General features: G+C 36.6%; 1 protein-coding gene across 13 annotated transcripts in view; it reads right to left on the bottom strand.

Annotated features, from left to right (window-relative positions):
- Positions 1-975: 975 nt before the first annotated feature.
- PHKA1 (phosphorylase kinase regulatory subunit alpha 1) overlaps positions 976-16,050 on the bottom strand; it is a 143,335-nt gene continuing 128,260 nt past the window's right edge. For all 13 annotated transcript variants that reach the window (XM_059050375.2, XM_059050376.2, XM_059050379.2 and 10 more), the window contains 4 exons: positions 8,851-9,021; positions 6,632-6,685; positions 4,748-4,948; positions 976-3,550 (listed from right to left, as the gene is read on the bottom strand). In XM_059050375.2, the coding sequence (XP_058906358.1) occupies positions 3,377-3,550; positions 4,748-4,948; positions 6,632-6,685; positions 8,851-9,021 (600 nt within the window). In that variant the 3' untranslated portion in view covers positions 976-3,376. The remainder of the gene's footprint in view (positions 3,551-4,747; positions 4,949-6,631; positions 6,686-8,850; positions 9,022-16,050) is intronic.

The raw sequence follows: 16,050 nt of genomic DNA, 5'->3' as shown, positions 1-16,050 counted from the left end.
TCTGGCATTTGGTAGGCATTCAAATATTGATTATCATTTGTTTTAAGAGCTATTATGCCAAATACTCCTTAATTTGGGGGAAAGTCTCCACCCCATTGTTAATCCTCACCCGCATACCTCTACTGCAAGAGTACTGTTACTGGTTTGAGAACAGGTCCTTTACTTTTAGGCCTAGCCTTAAAAGAAATCAGACTTCTGCTAAATAGATGGTGACCATACCATCCAAACTGGGACACTTTTGAGTGACAGAGAGTGCTATTAATAATTATGCCAGGACAACAGGCATAAACGGGGACTGTCCTGGGCAAACCAAGGCCTAAGGTCACTCAAGTTTAATAGGAAATGAAGACTAAATGTGGAAGACACTATATTTATCTCCATTGCATTAGTACAGGTACTAGGTATTTGGTAAGTAGAAAAGGGTCAGAGTAAGAATAACTTTGGACCCATCAGCTGCATAAAATTCTCAGAATGTAGTATAACCTAATTAACCAGGATGGGACTGCAGAGACTGTTCATCCTTGCTGGATAAACCCTCTCTTGTTACACAAAAGGCTAAAGAGTAGTAGAACAAGACCCTGCTGAATATTTATAACACTTAGGAGAACGAACTGTTTTTAGGTACCCTCCAGTTGTGCAGGAGCACCACCTGCACACAATTATAATGCTGACCAAAAATCAGTCTTATTCATTCATCAGAACAGGTCCCCAACAGATGTCAATAAGCTAGTTTGAATTCAGTGAGCCTAGTTTGAGCAGTCATGCACTTGAATGGTAAAACTGCATTTCTTTACATATATTACATACCATATTATATAATGTATAATATATGATTTATGTATTAATATTATTCTACTTTGACCCCATTATGAGCTTTGATTGTATAGCACAATTAGAGTATGTAAAATAGAGCCATGAAATAAACTCCAATCACAGAAACACATATAAAGTTTTGCACATTGGCATCAGACATGATTTAATTGGAAATTCTAATTTTTTATTCTATTTTCAAAACATAAGTGCTTAAAAAGTGTCCAATGTGTTTTTTAGTACCACATGCTTAAAATGAACAAAATATGAATCAAGTTTTCTAAACAGTTGCTTTAAAAGTGAAGTAGCTGTTTATGGGAAGCATAGTGATAGATAACTTCATAAACCCAGAGAAATGTAGCCATCAGGGTCAGTTCAGGTAAATTTGTGTGGGAGGGAGTGGTGGCTTTCAACTGTGCCACTCCAGATGTACTCTCTGTGGCTGGGGTAAACTTGCAGCCAGTGAAAAGACAGTTTCAGAACAGGGTATAAATTTTCTGTATATGTGACCAGAAAATCACGTAATCAGAAAGCTACTTACTATGTGTTTCCATTTCCTATAAGAGAGGTACTGAAAAGTTTGCCCATCCTTTCTTTGTTTCCAGTATCTGTGTTCTATCACCCTACTATGCTCATTTATTCATGTGTACTCATAATATTGTCACTGGTTCTGTTACAATTATTTAGAGAGTTCCCCATCCCCATTCTTGGAGAAAAACCTGAAAAAATCTGAAGGAAAATAAGGGATTGAAGTAGGAAGTTATCTGAGTGCAAACAGGGAAATTAGTAGAGTCTTGACAGGAGAAAGAAAATGCTATGGACTGAATGTTCGCATCCCTCCAAAATTCGTATCTTGAAGCCTTAATCCCCAATGTGAAGGTATTTGGAGGTGGGAGCCTTTGGCAGATAATCAGGTAGAGTCCCCACGGTAGGATTAGTGCCCTGAGAAAAAGAGGAAGAGCCGAGAGCTCACTCTCTCTGTGCCATGTGAGGATACAGAGGGCCCTCATCAGACACTGAATCTGCTGGTACTTTGATCTTGTATCTCTCAGCCTTCAGAACTGTGAGAAATAAATGTTTGCTGTTTAAGCCACCCTGTCTATGGTATTTTGTTATAGTGGCCTGGAACTAAGACAGAAAGTTAGGAGAAACATTCTTCAATTGGCTACCTAAACATGAGACTAGGAAAGAGGACTCAAGGAATCCTCCACTATCTTTTGCGTGTCAGCCTGAGGCCATAGTCACACCCTTCTCCCACACACAACACTCATATTTACATACTTAACTCAGTTTGTCAAATGTAGATAAAGATAGATATACAGACATGTCAAAACTACTTAACATTCAGAAAAATTCCCATGTATGCTTAGACACATATACAAATGCAGGTGTTTATGAGACAGATAGATACATGCCTGCAGATATCAAGATATACATAGATATGAACACTAGAATCAGGAAGTAAAAATGTAAGTGAATGAGTTTAAAAGTAGATAGGAGGGCAGGGAGTTGGAGGGGGTGGATGCTATAGAGAGTGAATAGGTGAGTGAGACAGAGACCAGGTGAGCACAAAGAAACAGTGCTCAGTAAAGCGGCTATAGACTGGACTGCTATATTTCTGTTCGCCAAAGACAGAGGCTTTGATTATTCTCTGTGTTGTGTGTGGGCCCACTCTTCAGAGCCATGGATTAGTGTACAAGGCTCTCTTCAGCGCAATAACCTATCTCTAATTCCTTCTCTGTTCCCTAGGTGTAAGACTCTACCCAGGCATCTTCTCTTCTGCCCCCCTCCTTTCTGGAATTGGGGTCCTGGCTCCATTTCTCTGGGTTATTCTGCATTTTCTACTACAAATACATCTTCGAGTACGAGCAATCTTCATAAAATGTGATTTTAAGTGTTAATACTGAAATCCTTAAATATACACACTGCACTTGCATTTTTTTGATATTTCACCAAAGGCAGAGTAAGAATTATGTGTGCCGATATACAGAAGGCAAAAGCAGAGACAGTAAGTTCTGCACAGAAAGGAGTTCATCATTCAGCGTGAGGCAGCATGTGAGTAAAGAAGAAAACCATTACCTGGTACTCTTTTCCCAAGAAAAGGCACTTAGGATAGATATTTCCAATTTATAGCAGCATAAAGTCCAACAATTTAGGGTTTACTCACTTGAAATAATGTTCCAAAGCACCCACAACTCGTTCACACAATGAAGCAAACATAAGAAAAATCAAACTTTAGGAATAAGTTATTATTAACACCTGCTCCCCAAACAGGAGTTAGGAAACTAAGTTTGTAACAGATCAAGAGAATAAAAACACATGCAAACTTTTATGAACCATGAAAGAATTAAGGCCCGCACTGAAAAGCCTGGGTGAGCAGATGCCTCCAGGCAAGGGTTCATGTCTTCTACACCAATTAGTTTATCAGAAAAGTTCACTCTTCTTGGGAGGGATGGGTTGGAAAGGGGCACGGTCGGGAGTGATCAGGCCATCACATTTCAGTTCCATGCACAATGAGGCAGGAGCCAGCTGTCAAAAGGCTCCCAGCAGCCAGGGCCTAGAGGCCTCACTGCATGGCACAGATGCTGTGAGGCAGGAACTCCTGCACGTAGGTGGCAGCTGCCTTGGAGAGGTAGGTCATGGTGCCAAACCTGCCACTGGGTGCACTGTCATACAGAAGAGTACAGATGCCAGATGCAGGATCCTTTGCCAACATGATATCATCTGCGCCGAGAGTTTTCTGTTTGGTTTTTAAGGGTGGGAGAACACAGGGGAAAGGAAAAATTACTAATCCTACTAATTAAAGTCCTGATTAGAATAACTCAGAGCCTCCCCATCACCAACTAGTTGGATCTTAGGCTGTTTAGACAGGAAGGGATCAGGGTTATGCACAAAATGGTGACTATGAGTTTCTATATATGCATTTTTCACTAGATCCTAAAATCACATGAAATTATTTTTAAAGCATTAATTGCTTCAAATTTTTGAAAGTTAAATATAATAGGTAATTAGAGTTGTGTTTGTTAAAGAGTCAAATGTTAATACTTACAAATCATCCTAGAGGGACTTTGGTCTGAATCCTTCTAGTACCACTGATTTCAGCATGTATTATTTTATCTTGCATTTCATCATTATTTCTTTCTAAGTCGACTTAATTCAAATAGACCTCAAGCTTTCCAATCTAGAGTCTATGCCTAAAAGGGATCACATTTTCTGCTACAATGAACTAAGAGCAATCAGAATATTTAAAATTAGGAGTGTCCTAGAAAATCCTTGAAAAGTCCTAGAGAAACTTTTAATTTCTTTTGCATTTCCCCCCCAGGGCCTAATAGAATGAAACACTGATTACATGTTTTGGAGACTGTTCTATTAACAGCAGTGCATGTCCTTCACTTTATGTGTTCCTACTCTTAATCTAGGAAACATCTGGAAAGCTTTCAATAGTTTGCATTTTAAAAATGTGCTTAATTTCCTGGAATAAGATTTATTAAGAAAATAAGGAAATGTAGAATTAAAAGTTTCACTTTAATATTTTCCTACAGGTAAGAGCAAAACCAAAACAAAACCAAAATCAAATTTTCTCTTTTCCTTAATAGTCCAGAAAGGATATACTACCCAATAGTTTCTTATTAAGTCCTTATTGCTACAAAAAGTAGTGTGATAAAAGTAGTCTGAAATATGAAGAAAAGCATAAAAGTCTCCTGAGTTCCAGGCAACTTTACCATGTAACACAACCACAAAACTCATGGTAAAAGACAGAGGTCATCCCGCAGCTTACTTCTTTTACAGATAGAGCTTAGAGCCACTACGAAGGGGGCCTAGAAAAGAGCTATGAGGAAGAGGACACAAGAAAGTGACCTTGGCTTCCTGAAGAGCTCTGAATGCAGTCAGGTTAGTATCAGACATTCCTCTTTGAGAAAACAACAGGTTTGCCTACCTGTTCTTGAAGAAACAAGTCATTGGCAATATGTACTATTTTTTCCACAGCAATGATGCTTCCAATACTATGAATTTCAATGTCTGCCATCATGGTGAGGACAAGGATGGCTTCAACCAGAAGCTGGCGGTACTCCGGCTGAGGTACACGATTCAGGACAGACTCCACGTGAACAGAGAATTTAATCTCGCCTGGAGTCATCTGTGATAGAGAAAAAGAAAATCACTTCCTAAGAGCCCATCATGCAGGAGACATCAATTACCTATTCTGAAAGGCAGAAGAAATATTGTAGCCAAAAGTACTGCTTCAGTCTCCTTTAATGTAATTGAGTGAGTAAATAGGTTCAATGTTTCTTTTGAAGGCAATCTGGTAAGCATAACAAGAGTCATTAAAGTATCAATGCCCTCTAACCCATAATCCTCCTTCTGGAAGTTCATCCTAAGGAAATAATTCAAGAGAGGAGAAAAGCCCTATGTGCAAGAGTGTTTTATAGCAGCATTAGTCACAAGTGGAAAACTAGAAGTAAATTAAACATGAGAATGGTTGTGTAAATAATGGCATATCATGGTACAGCAACTTCATGAGTTTCTATAGAATCATTAAAAGAATAAATAAGATGACTGTGGATAAAGGAAAAATCTAAGTAGAAACTAAAATTGTATATATGTGATGATGAGGATTATGTGAAATATTTATATACTGTTAGATTAAAAAGGGCATGAAGAAATATAAAGTTATTTTAGGGTGAAGGGGATTGAGGACTAATTTTTGGTAAAACTGTATTAAGTATATACTTTAGGGTGGCAATGTAGATTTGGAGTCTAAAGACCTGGGCTCAAGTCCTGTCTTGGTCAGTTACTGGTTCTATGACCTTGGACAATTCACTTCTCTAAATATGTATGCTTATCTGTGAACTGGGAACTACAATCCCTTCCTTAACTATCTCACATAGTTGTGCTGAAGATCAAATTAAAGACTGTGTCAAAGGTGTTTTGCAGACTCTTAAAGGTACATTCAGGTATGTATTATTATTAATTCTGTTAACATTTCAATCTTGCTTAAAGGCAGAGAGAAGTCCAAGAGAGGACACAGTGTTCTTTACTATGGAAGAGGCTTCTAGGCAGGAGTGGAGCCCTGAAACACAGCATTAGCTTTCTGTACCCACCCTTGCAGCCATGATCTGCAAGAACTCCAGAGTTTTTGAGAATTTTCTACTATTCAGTCTTACTATTCCCAGCTTCCCAATTCTAGCTCCTTTGTTGATTTTGTATAAAAGCTATTTCTTTATAATTTCAGTGTGATTGGGCAAAAAGCAAAATATAAAAGCACCTCCTAATCTATATCTGTGTTTCATGGCAATGTTTTCCAACCATGGTGATATATCAGAATTATTCTAAGGATTTTTTTTAAAGTACAGGTGCTCATGCTCCATCCCTGGAGAGTCTAATCCACTGAATTGGAGACAGGAGCTCAGGTTACTGTGATACATAGTTAGAGCTAAGGACCACTGGTTTATGATCATTGGTTTATAGTCTACAAACATCTTAGGAGAGAAAGGTAGGGATGAGCAGGATGGGGACATGAGAAGTCATTCATTCATTCATTCTTAGATTTCTATCTCATCTGCCATTTCTAACTCTGGCAACACTCACATAAATCAGCCTAACAACCATTAAAAGAAACTGCCTTTATATAATTAATGTAATACATAATTATTCTCTAATATTCCCATTCTATTTTTAAGAACATTCTCTCCTTTCTTCCAATGCATTTCTTGTTCAGTTGATTTATAAAAGCATAGATTTGTTATTTTGAAAAGTGATCACTGAAATGCTTTAGGCAGACAAGCTATCAATCGCATAAATGTGAAAGACAGAATCTTACCTCTCTAGTGGTTGAAGAAGGAAGAACAAAACCCTCCACAGAAAGTCCATGACACTGCAAAACAGGAAAAACGTCACTCAGGATATGCTGACAACTGGGAGACTGTAAGGAGACACTTAGTATTTCTAAGTGTGTTCCACTGGGTAGATGCTGAGTAATCACAGACCAGTGAAAGGCCCTGCAGCCCATGGGCCTTTGCCAAGGGTTTGCGCTTACTGTGTGGCAAGAAGCAGGGTTGGACTATAGGGAACTCAAGGTTCATCCTCTACTTAGGGGAGTGGAAGGGTCGGGAAGGTCTACCTGCTGGGATAGTCTAGCCCTAAAGATTCACAGACTATCTGGGAGGATACCACGGTAGGTCCCAGAGCCATCACAAATACTTTCAGAAAGATTTTTTTAGGCTGAAGAGAAAAAACTCAAGATATGCATTTACCAGACATGCATAGTTGCATTTTCTAGTTAAGCATCCCCCATCAGCACTCCTGATCCCTTCACTCTGCTCTCCTTTCTCTACAGTACTTGTCATCTTTCAACATTCTGTATAATTAACTTATTTGTTATGTTTCTTATTTATTGTCTCTCCTTAGTAGAAAGTAAGTTCCATAAAGACAGAGATTGTCGTCTGTTTTGTTTTCTGTTGTATTCCTGTGAGCACCTAGGACATTGCCTAGTGCATGGCAGATGCTCAAGAAATACTATATGAATGAATGATATTTTATCTTCCCCCCACCATCAATTCAATTATTAAAAAGCAATGGGAATTAATGACTTGCCATTTTAGATTTTAAATAAATCAAAACATTATATATTAAACCACAGATAAATATTCCAATCCAACAACTTTATCAACCCTACCAGACACTTCCATCCCATGTTCCATATGCCAAATAACAATCTTTGTACAGAGAATTACCAGTCTTGAAACATATGTGCAGAGTGACTATGTTATATTCATACTCTGAAAGGAATGGAATGAAAAAAAAATAGACGGCTTTTGTTTTTCCCCTTTACATTAGGATTTCAAGTTCATGCTTTGATTCTGCCACAAAATACCCAATTTTCCCAGTCAGACTTGAATGTTCCTTCCCTTGTATTCTCACAGCCTTCTGGTTTTGCACTTTTATCATAACACTTTTGGCCTTGCATTATAGCTGCTATGTAAGAAGATAACTATGGATTAAACTCTTTGATGACAAGAACAGACACTTTCCATGGTAGCTGGGTAGAAGAGCACCTACTACATGTAGTCTGTGAAACTGAATTGCCACAAGCCAGGCAGAGCTGGAGAGATACAGCATATATCTGTTACCACTGTGCTATAGCAGTTAAATGGAAGGAAAATAACTGATAGGTACTCTTTGAAAGGAAGATCGCCAGAGTTGATAGTTCGAGGAATCAAATTTCACCTTTCCAAAGGATCACCTGATTTTGTCCCTGGAAGAATATCAGTGTGCTAAGGGGAGAAACATAACTAAAGGTTTTGAAGTCCTGGTTGAAGTGTTCTTCAGGTCATTACCAAGGGCAGTGAAGCAAAAAGTGGCACTTATGAGACTATGAATGAGATCTATGAATGAGTACAATAGTCTTCTTGGCCTTCTAAATCTGTCACAATCATAATGGTGTGATGTCCCCTTGAATGTCTTTGGCAAACTAGGCCTTTGACAGAAAAACAAAAATTGGTCACACCAGTAGAGTCTTTGGACTATTAGCATCACTATGACTGCATTTATTTAGTAGTTTTCATCCAAGAAAAAATATAGGTAAGAGCATCTCATAAAGCTTCCCAGATGCCACAGTTGTTTTACTGTAGTAACATTTGTTATTAACAGCACATTGCTACAAATAACATTTCTACTCTATAATAGCTACAAAGAAAGTGAGTCTTTATCACCACATTCATTTGATTAGCAGTAAATGTGTCACAATGTCCCACAATGTCCAACCATGCCCCCAAAGCAGAGAAGTGATGATTTTTGAAATCTCATTTATAAACACTGCAACCATAACAGTTATGGAGAGAGACTAAATTATCAGTAATGTCAAAATAACAAATCAACTGTTTCATTTTAATGTTTTCTTCTAGGTTTGATCCGTAAGAGCACATGACTTTTATATAATTGCAGCGATATCATAGTCATGTCATATCTCAGACAAGGAGACTGATAAATTTCATGGGGGGAACGTGAAATAAAGAGACATCTACAGTGTATTATGCTCACCTTCTGCAAAACTTTCCATACTTTTTGATAAAATCCAATTGGGACTCTGTTTAGTGCTCCATCCAGCCTTCTTCGGCGTTGCCATTGACCTTGACGACTATCTTTAGATGTCTGTTGACCACATGCACTAGGGAAGGACCCAATACTTGGACTCATAGTGGTTCCAGGTGACTTGGGAGAAAAGTAGAGGAAAGATTATAAATCAAGAGTTGTCTCTGTTTCTATGATTAAAGTATTATAGCACAATGAATAATAAACACACTCAGCAGAATTATAAACTACAAATTAAGTGTAACACCCAAGACAAAAAGGTTATAGTGAAGCTAGAAGACTTATGAGTAGCTAGCAGCAATGTAAACAGGTATGATCCTTTTAGAAAGCATCTAGTGATACATAAGAAGAGCCATAAAAATACTGATGACATGGGAGGTTCTTCACTGTCTCTTTGCCAGGTTATTTCTGTTAAACTTCTAACTGGTCTATGGCTTGTTTTGTTGCTCCCATAGGCTATAACACAAGCCTCAATTTAAAAGAATTGAAATAAGATACAAAGTATATTATCTTACTACAATAAAATTAAATTAGAAATCAGTAACAAAAGGAAATTTGGGAAATTTACAAAATATGTGGAAATTAGACAACACATCCCTAAATAACCAGTAGGTTAAGAAAGAAATCACAAGGAAAATTAGAAAACACTCTGAGATGAATGAAAATGGAAACACAACATACCAAAACTTATGGGATGCAGCTAAAACTGTGCTTAAAGGGAAGTTTATTTTATAAATGCTTGTATTAAAAAAGAAGAAAGATCTCAAATCAATAACCAAACCTTCTACCTTAAGACAATGAAAAAAGGAAGAAAAGAAGAGCAAACTAAACTGAAAGCAAAGAAAAGAAAATAACAAAGACTGTAACAGAAAGAAAAATAGAGAACCAAAAATAATAGAGAAAAATCAATAAACCAAAAATTTGTTTCTTTGAAAATAAACATCAAAAAAATTGACAAATATTTAGCTAGACATACCCAAAAAATAAAAAAGAAAGGAAATGTATTAAAGTCAGGATAGAAAGAGAGGACATCACTTCCAACCTTAAAGAAATAGAAAGGATTATAAGGACATACCATTGGCAGTCACATGTCAAAAAATTATTGATATATAACTTAGATGAAAACCACAAGTTCCTAGAAAGACATAAACTATCCAAATGGACTCCAGAAGAAACAAAATCCGAATAGATTTATAACAAAGAGATATAACTAGTAATTATAAAACTTACACAGAGAAAAGTCCAGGTACAGGTGGCTTCACTGGTTAATACTACCAAACATCTGAAGAAGAATTAATATCACTTCTTCAAACACTTGCAAAAAAGAGAAAAGGAAAGAACTTCCCAACTCATTCTATGAGGCCAGTATTAGCCTTACACCAAAATCAGACAAAGACATCACAAGAAAACTACAGGTCAATACCCCTTATGAACACAGATACAAAGATCCTCAACAAAACACTAGCAAACCTAAAAATTCAGCAACATATAAAAAAGATGGTACACCTTTTAATACACACGATGAAGTAGAATTTATTCCAGTAGTTCAAGGTTGTTTTAACATCTGGACATCAATCAATGTAATACACCCTATCAACAGAATAAAGGATAAAACCCATATCATCCTAATAGATGCAGAAAAAGCATTTAATAAATTCTAACACACCTTCAATGATAAAAAACACTCAACAAACTGGGAACAAAGGGGTTCTTCCTAAATCTAATAGAGGGCATCTACAAAAAACCCACAGCTGACATCATAATGAATGGTTGATGACTGAGTGTTTTCCCTCCTAAGATCAGAACAAGACAAAGATGTTCAATCTTGCTACTTCTATTTAGTATTGTACTGTAGCCTCTAAGGGCTATTAAGAAAGAAAATAAAAGTCATTCAGAGTGGAAAGTCATTTGCAGATGACATGATCTTGTATATAAGGAATTCACTAAAAAACAATTAGAACTAATAAATGAGTTCAGTGAGGCTGCAGAATATAAGATCAATATACAAAAATTAATTGTATTTCTAAACAGTAGCAATCAACAATCTGAAAATGAAATTAAGAAAACAATTTCATTTAAGACAAGACAGCATTAAAAAGAATAAAATACTTAGGAATAAATTTAACGAAAGAAGTGTAAAACATACACTCTGAAAACTACAAAACCTGTTGAAAGAAATTAAAGACCTAAATAAACAGAGATCCTATTTTCATGGATCAGAAGGCTTAATTTGTTAAAATGGTAATACTCTCAAAACTGATCTATAGATTGAACATAATCTTTATCAAAATCCCATTGGTTCTTTGCAGAAATTGACAAGCTTATCCTAACATTCATGTGGAAATTCAAGGGACCCATGATAGCTAACACAATCTTAAAAAAGATCAAAGTTGGAGGACTCACAGTTCCCAACTTCAACATTTATTATAAAGTTACAATAATCAAGACTGTGTCAAGATGGGCTTCCCTGGTGGCGCAGTGGTTGAGAGTCCGCCTGCCGATGCAGGGGACACGGGTTCGTGCCCCGGTCCGGGAAGATCCCACGTGCCGCGGAGCGGCTGGGCCCGTGAGCCATGGCTGCTGAGCCTGCGCGTCCAGAGCCTGTGCCCCGCAATGGGAGAGGCCACAGCAGTGAGAGGCCCGTGTACCGGAAAAAAAAAAAAAAAAAAAAAAAAAAAAAAGACTGTGTCAAGAGACACTGCTTTGGGAAAACAAGTGTTCTCCTTACTTGCTGCAAGTAATAAATCCTTTCTTCTCTGGAAAAAAAAAAAAGGCTGCATCATACAGACATAGGCTAGGCATGTAGATCAGTGAAATAAAATTGGGAGTTCAGAAATAAACCACTGCATTTTTGTCAGTTTTTAACAAGGGTGTCAAGAAAAGTAAATGGAGGAAAGATAGTCTTCTATCTAAGAGATAGTGCTGGAACAACTGGTTAGTCACATTCAAAAGAATGAAGTTGGACCCCCTACTACACACCATACACAAAAATTAAGTCCAAATGGGTTACTGTGCAAAAAAGAGTTAACATAGCAGGCCAGAAATGCTATTCTTGGAAAGGCCTGATTATAAGATTGGCCCTTGGTTGGCATTTGGAAAGCTGGATTTTGGGAGTGTTTCCACCATTCTCAGAATTGATTAACAGTGGCTTATTGTGCCTAAACTGTTTGTGGAAACACTATGGTTTATGTTGAACATTTGCTTTCCCTCTGGGAGTCTAGAGTTTTGGTACATGTCAGACAGAGGCTGTTTATGTGACCAGCCCCCAGTAAAAACCCTGGGTGCTGAGTCTTAAATGAGCTTCCCTGGTTGGCAATATTTCATACATGTTGTCACAACTTATTGCACGGGGAATTGCATCCTGTGTGACTCCACTGGGAGAGCACTCTGGAAGCTGGTGCCTGTTTTCCCTGGACTTTGTCCAATGCACCTTTTCCCTTTGCTGATTTTGCTTTGTACTCATTTGCTGTAATAAGTCATAGCTTTGAGTATGCTTAGTCCTGTGAGTCCTCCTAGTGAATCACTGAACCTGAGAGGTGGTCTTGGGTACCCATAAACATAATCATAGACCTAATTGTAAGAGCTAAAACTATAAAACTCTTAAAAAATAGGAATAAATATTTGTGACCTTGGGCTAGGCAAAGCCTTCTTAGATAGGACACTAAAAGAAAAATTAGATGAACTGGACTTCACACGAACTAAAAACTTCTGTTCTTCAAATGACACTATCAAGAAAGTAAATTCTGTGGTTGATATTCTTCAGAGGAAAAAAAAAGTGAAAAGCAACACACAGAATGGGAAAAACTATGTGCCAATCACATATCTAATAAGGGACTTGTATACAGAATACATAAAGAACCTTTAGGGACCTGTATCCAGAATATATAAAGAATCTTTACAACTCAACAATAAAAAGACAAATAACCCAATTAACAAATGGGCAAAGGATCTAAATGGACATTTCTCCAAAAGAAGATAAACAAATAGTCAATTGGCACATGAAAAGATGTTAATATCATAAGCCATTAGGGAACTTCAAATCAAAACCACAATGAGATACCACTTCATACCCACTAAAATGGCTAGAATCAAAAAGATGGACAATAGCAAGGATTGGTGTGGATATGAAGAAATCGGAACCCTCAGACATTGCTGGTGGGAATGTAAAATGGTACAGTCCCCTTTGGAAAACAATTTGGCAGTTCCTCATGCTAAGCATAGTTACCAAATGACCCAGCACTTCTCCTAGATGTATATCCAAGAGAAATAAAAACGTATGTCCACACAAAAACTTGTACATGAAGGTTCATAGCAGCGTTATTCATAACAGCCAAAAACCAGAAACAACCCAGATGTTCATCAACTGATGAATGGATAAATAAAATGTGGTGTACATCAATACAGTAAGGTACTGTTCAGCAATATAAAGGAATGAAGTATTAGTACATGCTACAACATAAAACTTATAAAAGTAAAGGATAAAATACATTGGGGAAAGTGTTTCTTTGACAGTTTAGATTCAGAAATAAATATAAAATAAAAAGAAGGTAATAGAAATATTTTCTGAGAAAAGAACTTCTTACATTTTAATTTGGATCAAATGCCTATATCACCACTGCTATGTAAAAGAGAAAAGTGCCCTAAGGCATTTCTATTGGCCAGTGACTATCACACTGATGTACCAAGTAGATGAACTCCATTTGATTTATCTTCATTGTCTTCGTCTCTACCATCAAGATCCTAGGCTGCTGAGAGTGGAGTCAAACCACAAAGGCTATTCAGACTGTTTTCCAAAACCAAATATCAATAGTTCTGAGCTTTTAGATTAACTCCTCCTCTATGCCTCTGTCTTCCTTTATTAATGTAGATATGACAAAGTTGGCCAAGTCATACTACACTAATTCATTACAGGGTATATACTTGGTTAAAGTCAATAGAAATACCAATATTGTTTCCAATAGTTTTCCATTTTTCGTTTGGTTGTCATTTGGCCTTAATCCCTTCAGCCTAAGAAATCTGAAATCATAGGCCATTATGGATTATTGATTTAAACCAAGGAAACTAAATCAGAGATCAGTCTTCCTAAACTGTAAGCGTCATGAGGGCAAGGACCACATCTGTTTTGTTCACTATTGTATTTCCAGTGCCTGGCACAAAATTGGCACTCAATTAAATTTACAAATGAATAAACAATAAGAATAGGTAACCCAGTGGTTTTCAAACTTGAAAGTGCATCAGAATCACCCAGAAAGCATATTAAAACACAGATTGCTGGGCCTCACCTCAGTCTTTCTGATTCAGTAGGCCTAGGATGGGAACCAATATTTTACATCTCTGACAAGTTCCCAGCGGATACCGATGCTTTCCAGTGCCTGGCACATAGCAGGCATTTAATTAATTATATTAGTTGAAAGAATAAATGACTGAACAGATACTTAACAAATAAATACTTATTAAATTGAATTTTGTTTTCTGAAATGGAAAAGAGTTTGGAGTTGAAACCCCTCACCTGCCTTTTTGGAAAAGAAATGGAAAGATATCACCCTGCATGAAGTTGATTTATAAGTAGAAATTTTACTTTTTGATTCATTTTTTTTCAGTCAATCAGATTGTCATATAATACAAGATAACAGCAGTTACCAGAAAAAAACAGTGACATCAAATCTACACCCAGGGGATGACCACCATTGGGCTATGAAAAATATTTGAGAAAATAAATTTTTAAAAGGGATGAGGCAAGGCAAACTATGTGTTTTTAAAAGTTATTAGTAGAGTAAAATCACAGACTATTCAAATAACTAGCCAGCATGTTATCATTAAAAAAGCTGATGAAATAGCCTGACTCTAGAAGTCATGGTAAAGGGTAAAATAAATAAAACTACCTTTACAAGTATTTTTTCTATAATCAGAAAAGAGGGCATTGGTGAGTGGCAGAGAAAAGGGCTTAGAACAATACAAAATACCAGACAGGCAGGTGAGGGTGGAAATCAGTATTTAGAAGAAAGAAACTAATGAAAATTTAGAGCTCTCAATCCTCTAAATTACAGTCCTAATGATTTTGGCTTTCTTAAAGTCCTATAGGTAGTGTATGTGTAAAAAAAATTAAATAATATAGCTGGGTGGGTAGGTCAAGTCCTTAATATCATACTAATCTAGCTGGGAACATGGACTTCAAGTTCTAAATATATAATGAACTTGTAAGTAATACTCTGTGACTATAAACAACCATGAAGTATTTAGCCAATCACTCTCAACCAAAACAAGAACTGTTTACCAGGAACATCACTTTAACTCTTCAGTATGAGATGTAGTTCTTTAACCTTTCAGATAGGAAAATGTTCAGATTATCCAAGTTGTCTAGGAAAAAAACCTGTAAAGTGAACACTTTTCTGTCACAAGGCCCTTTCTTATTCCATTCTGGTCTTGTACTTGCATAATATAAACGTAAAAGGGTATCTGATAGGTATACCTAAATGTTTACTTCAAATTAAACATCAAGCATTGGCTCTTTATTTTCCTAAATGGTTTCTGACTCCTAAAACAAACAGAGATGCAAGCACACAAACAAGCAAAATTTCCATTTTGCCTTTCCTCTTCTGGACATGTTTTAACATCGTAAGCTAGCATAAGTCTATTTTGAAAGTAGAAGGAGTAGTTTTAAGCTTTTCATTAAAAGACTTTGAAATCACACCATTTCCCAGAGTTTTGAAAAACACTATGGAAGTTTGTGTTAATTATTTCTTTGTATAACACAATAACTCATCTATTCTCATATTCAAGGAAAAAATTAGTAACAGCCTACAGTATGATGTTTGGTGACTCCCACCAACTCCCAGATTGATTTATATGTTTTTCCTCTATGTGTTCACAACACCTTTTGTATACCTCTATCATGACAATGATAAAAATCTAATATCTGGACAATAACTGAAAATAGATGTTTAAAAAAGCCCTTACCTAGTTTGGTTCTTAAAAGTAAGAAATGTAAGTCTACTTTCATAAAGAAAATTAATTCCAAAATTATGTATTAATCCTAACAAGGAATTCAAGGTTTCAATTTCTTGCTATCAGAAACAAGTTGCTTTCCTCTTAAAATCAGCAAGATAGTTTGGCCCAGAAAAATGAAAGCTATCTACAGAAAGATTGCTA

This window comes from Kogia breviceps, chromosome X (genome assembly GCF_026419965.1).
Source record: "Kogia breviceps isolate mKogBre1 chromosome X, mKogBre1 haplotype 1, whole genome shotgun sequence".
NCBI classification, from domain to species: Eukaryota; Metazoa; Chordata; class Mammalia; order Artiodactyla; family Physeteridae; genus Kogia; species Kogia breviceps.
Note: the sequence above shows the minus strand (reverse complement) of the source record. Positions and strands in the feature narration are given on the sequence as shown.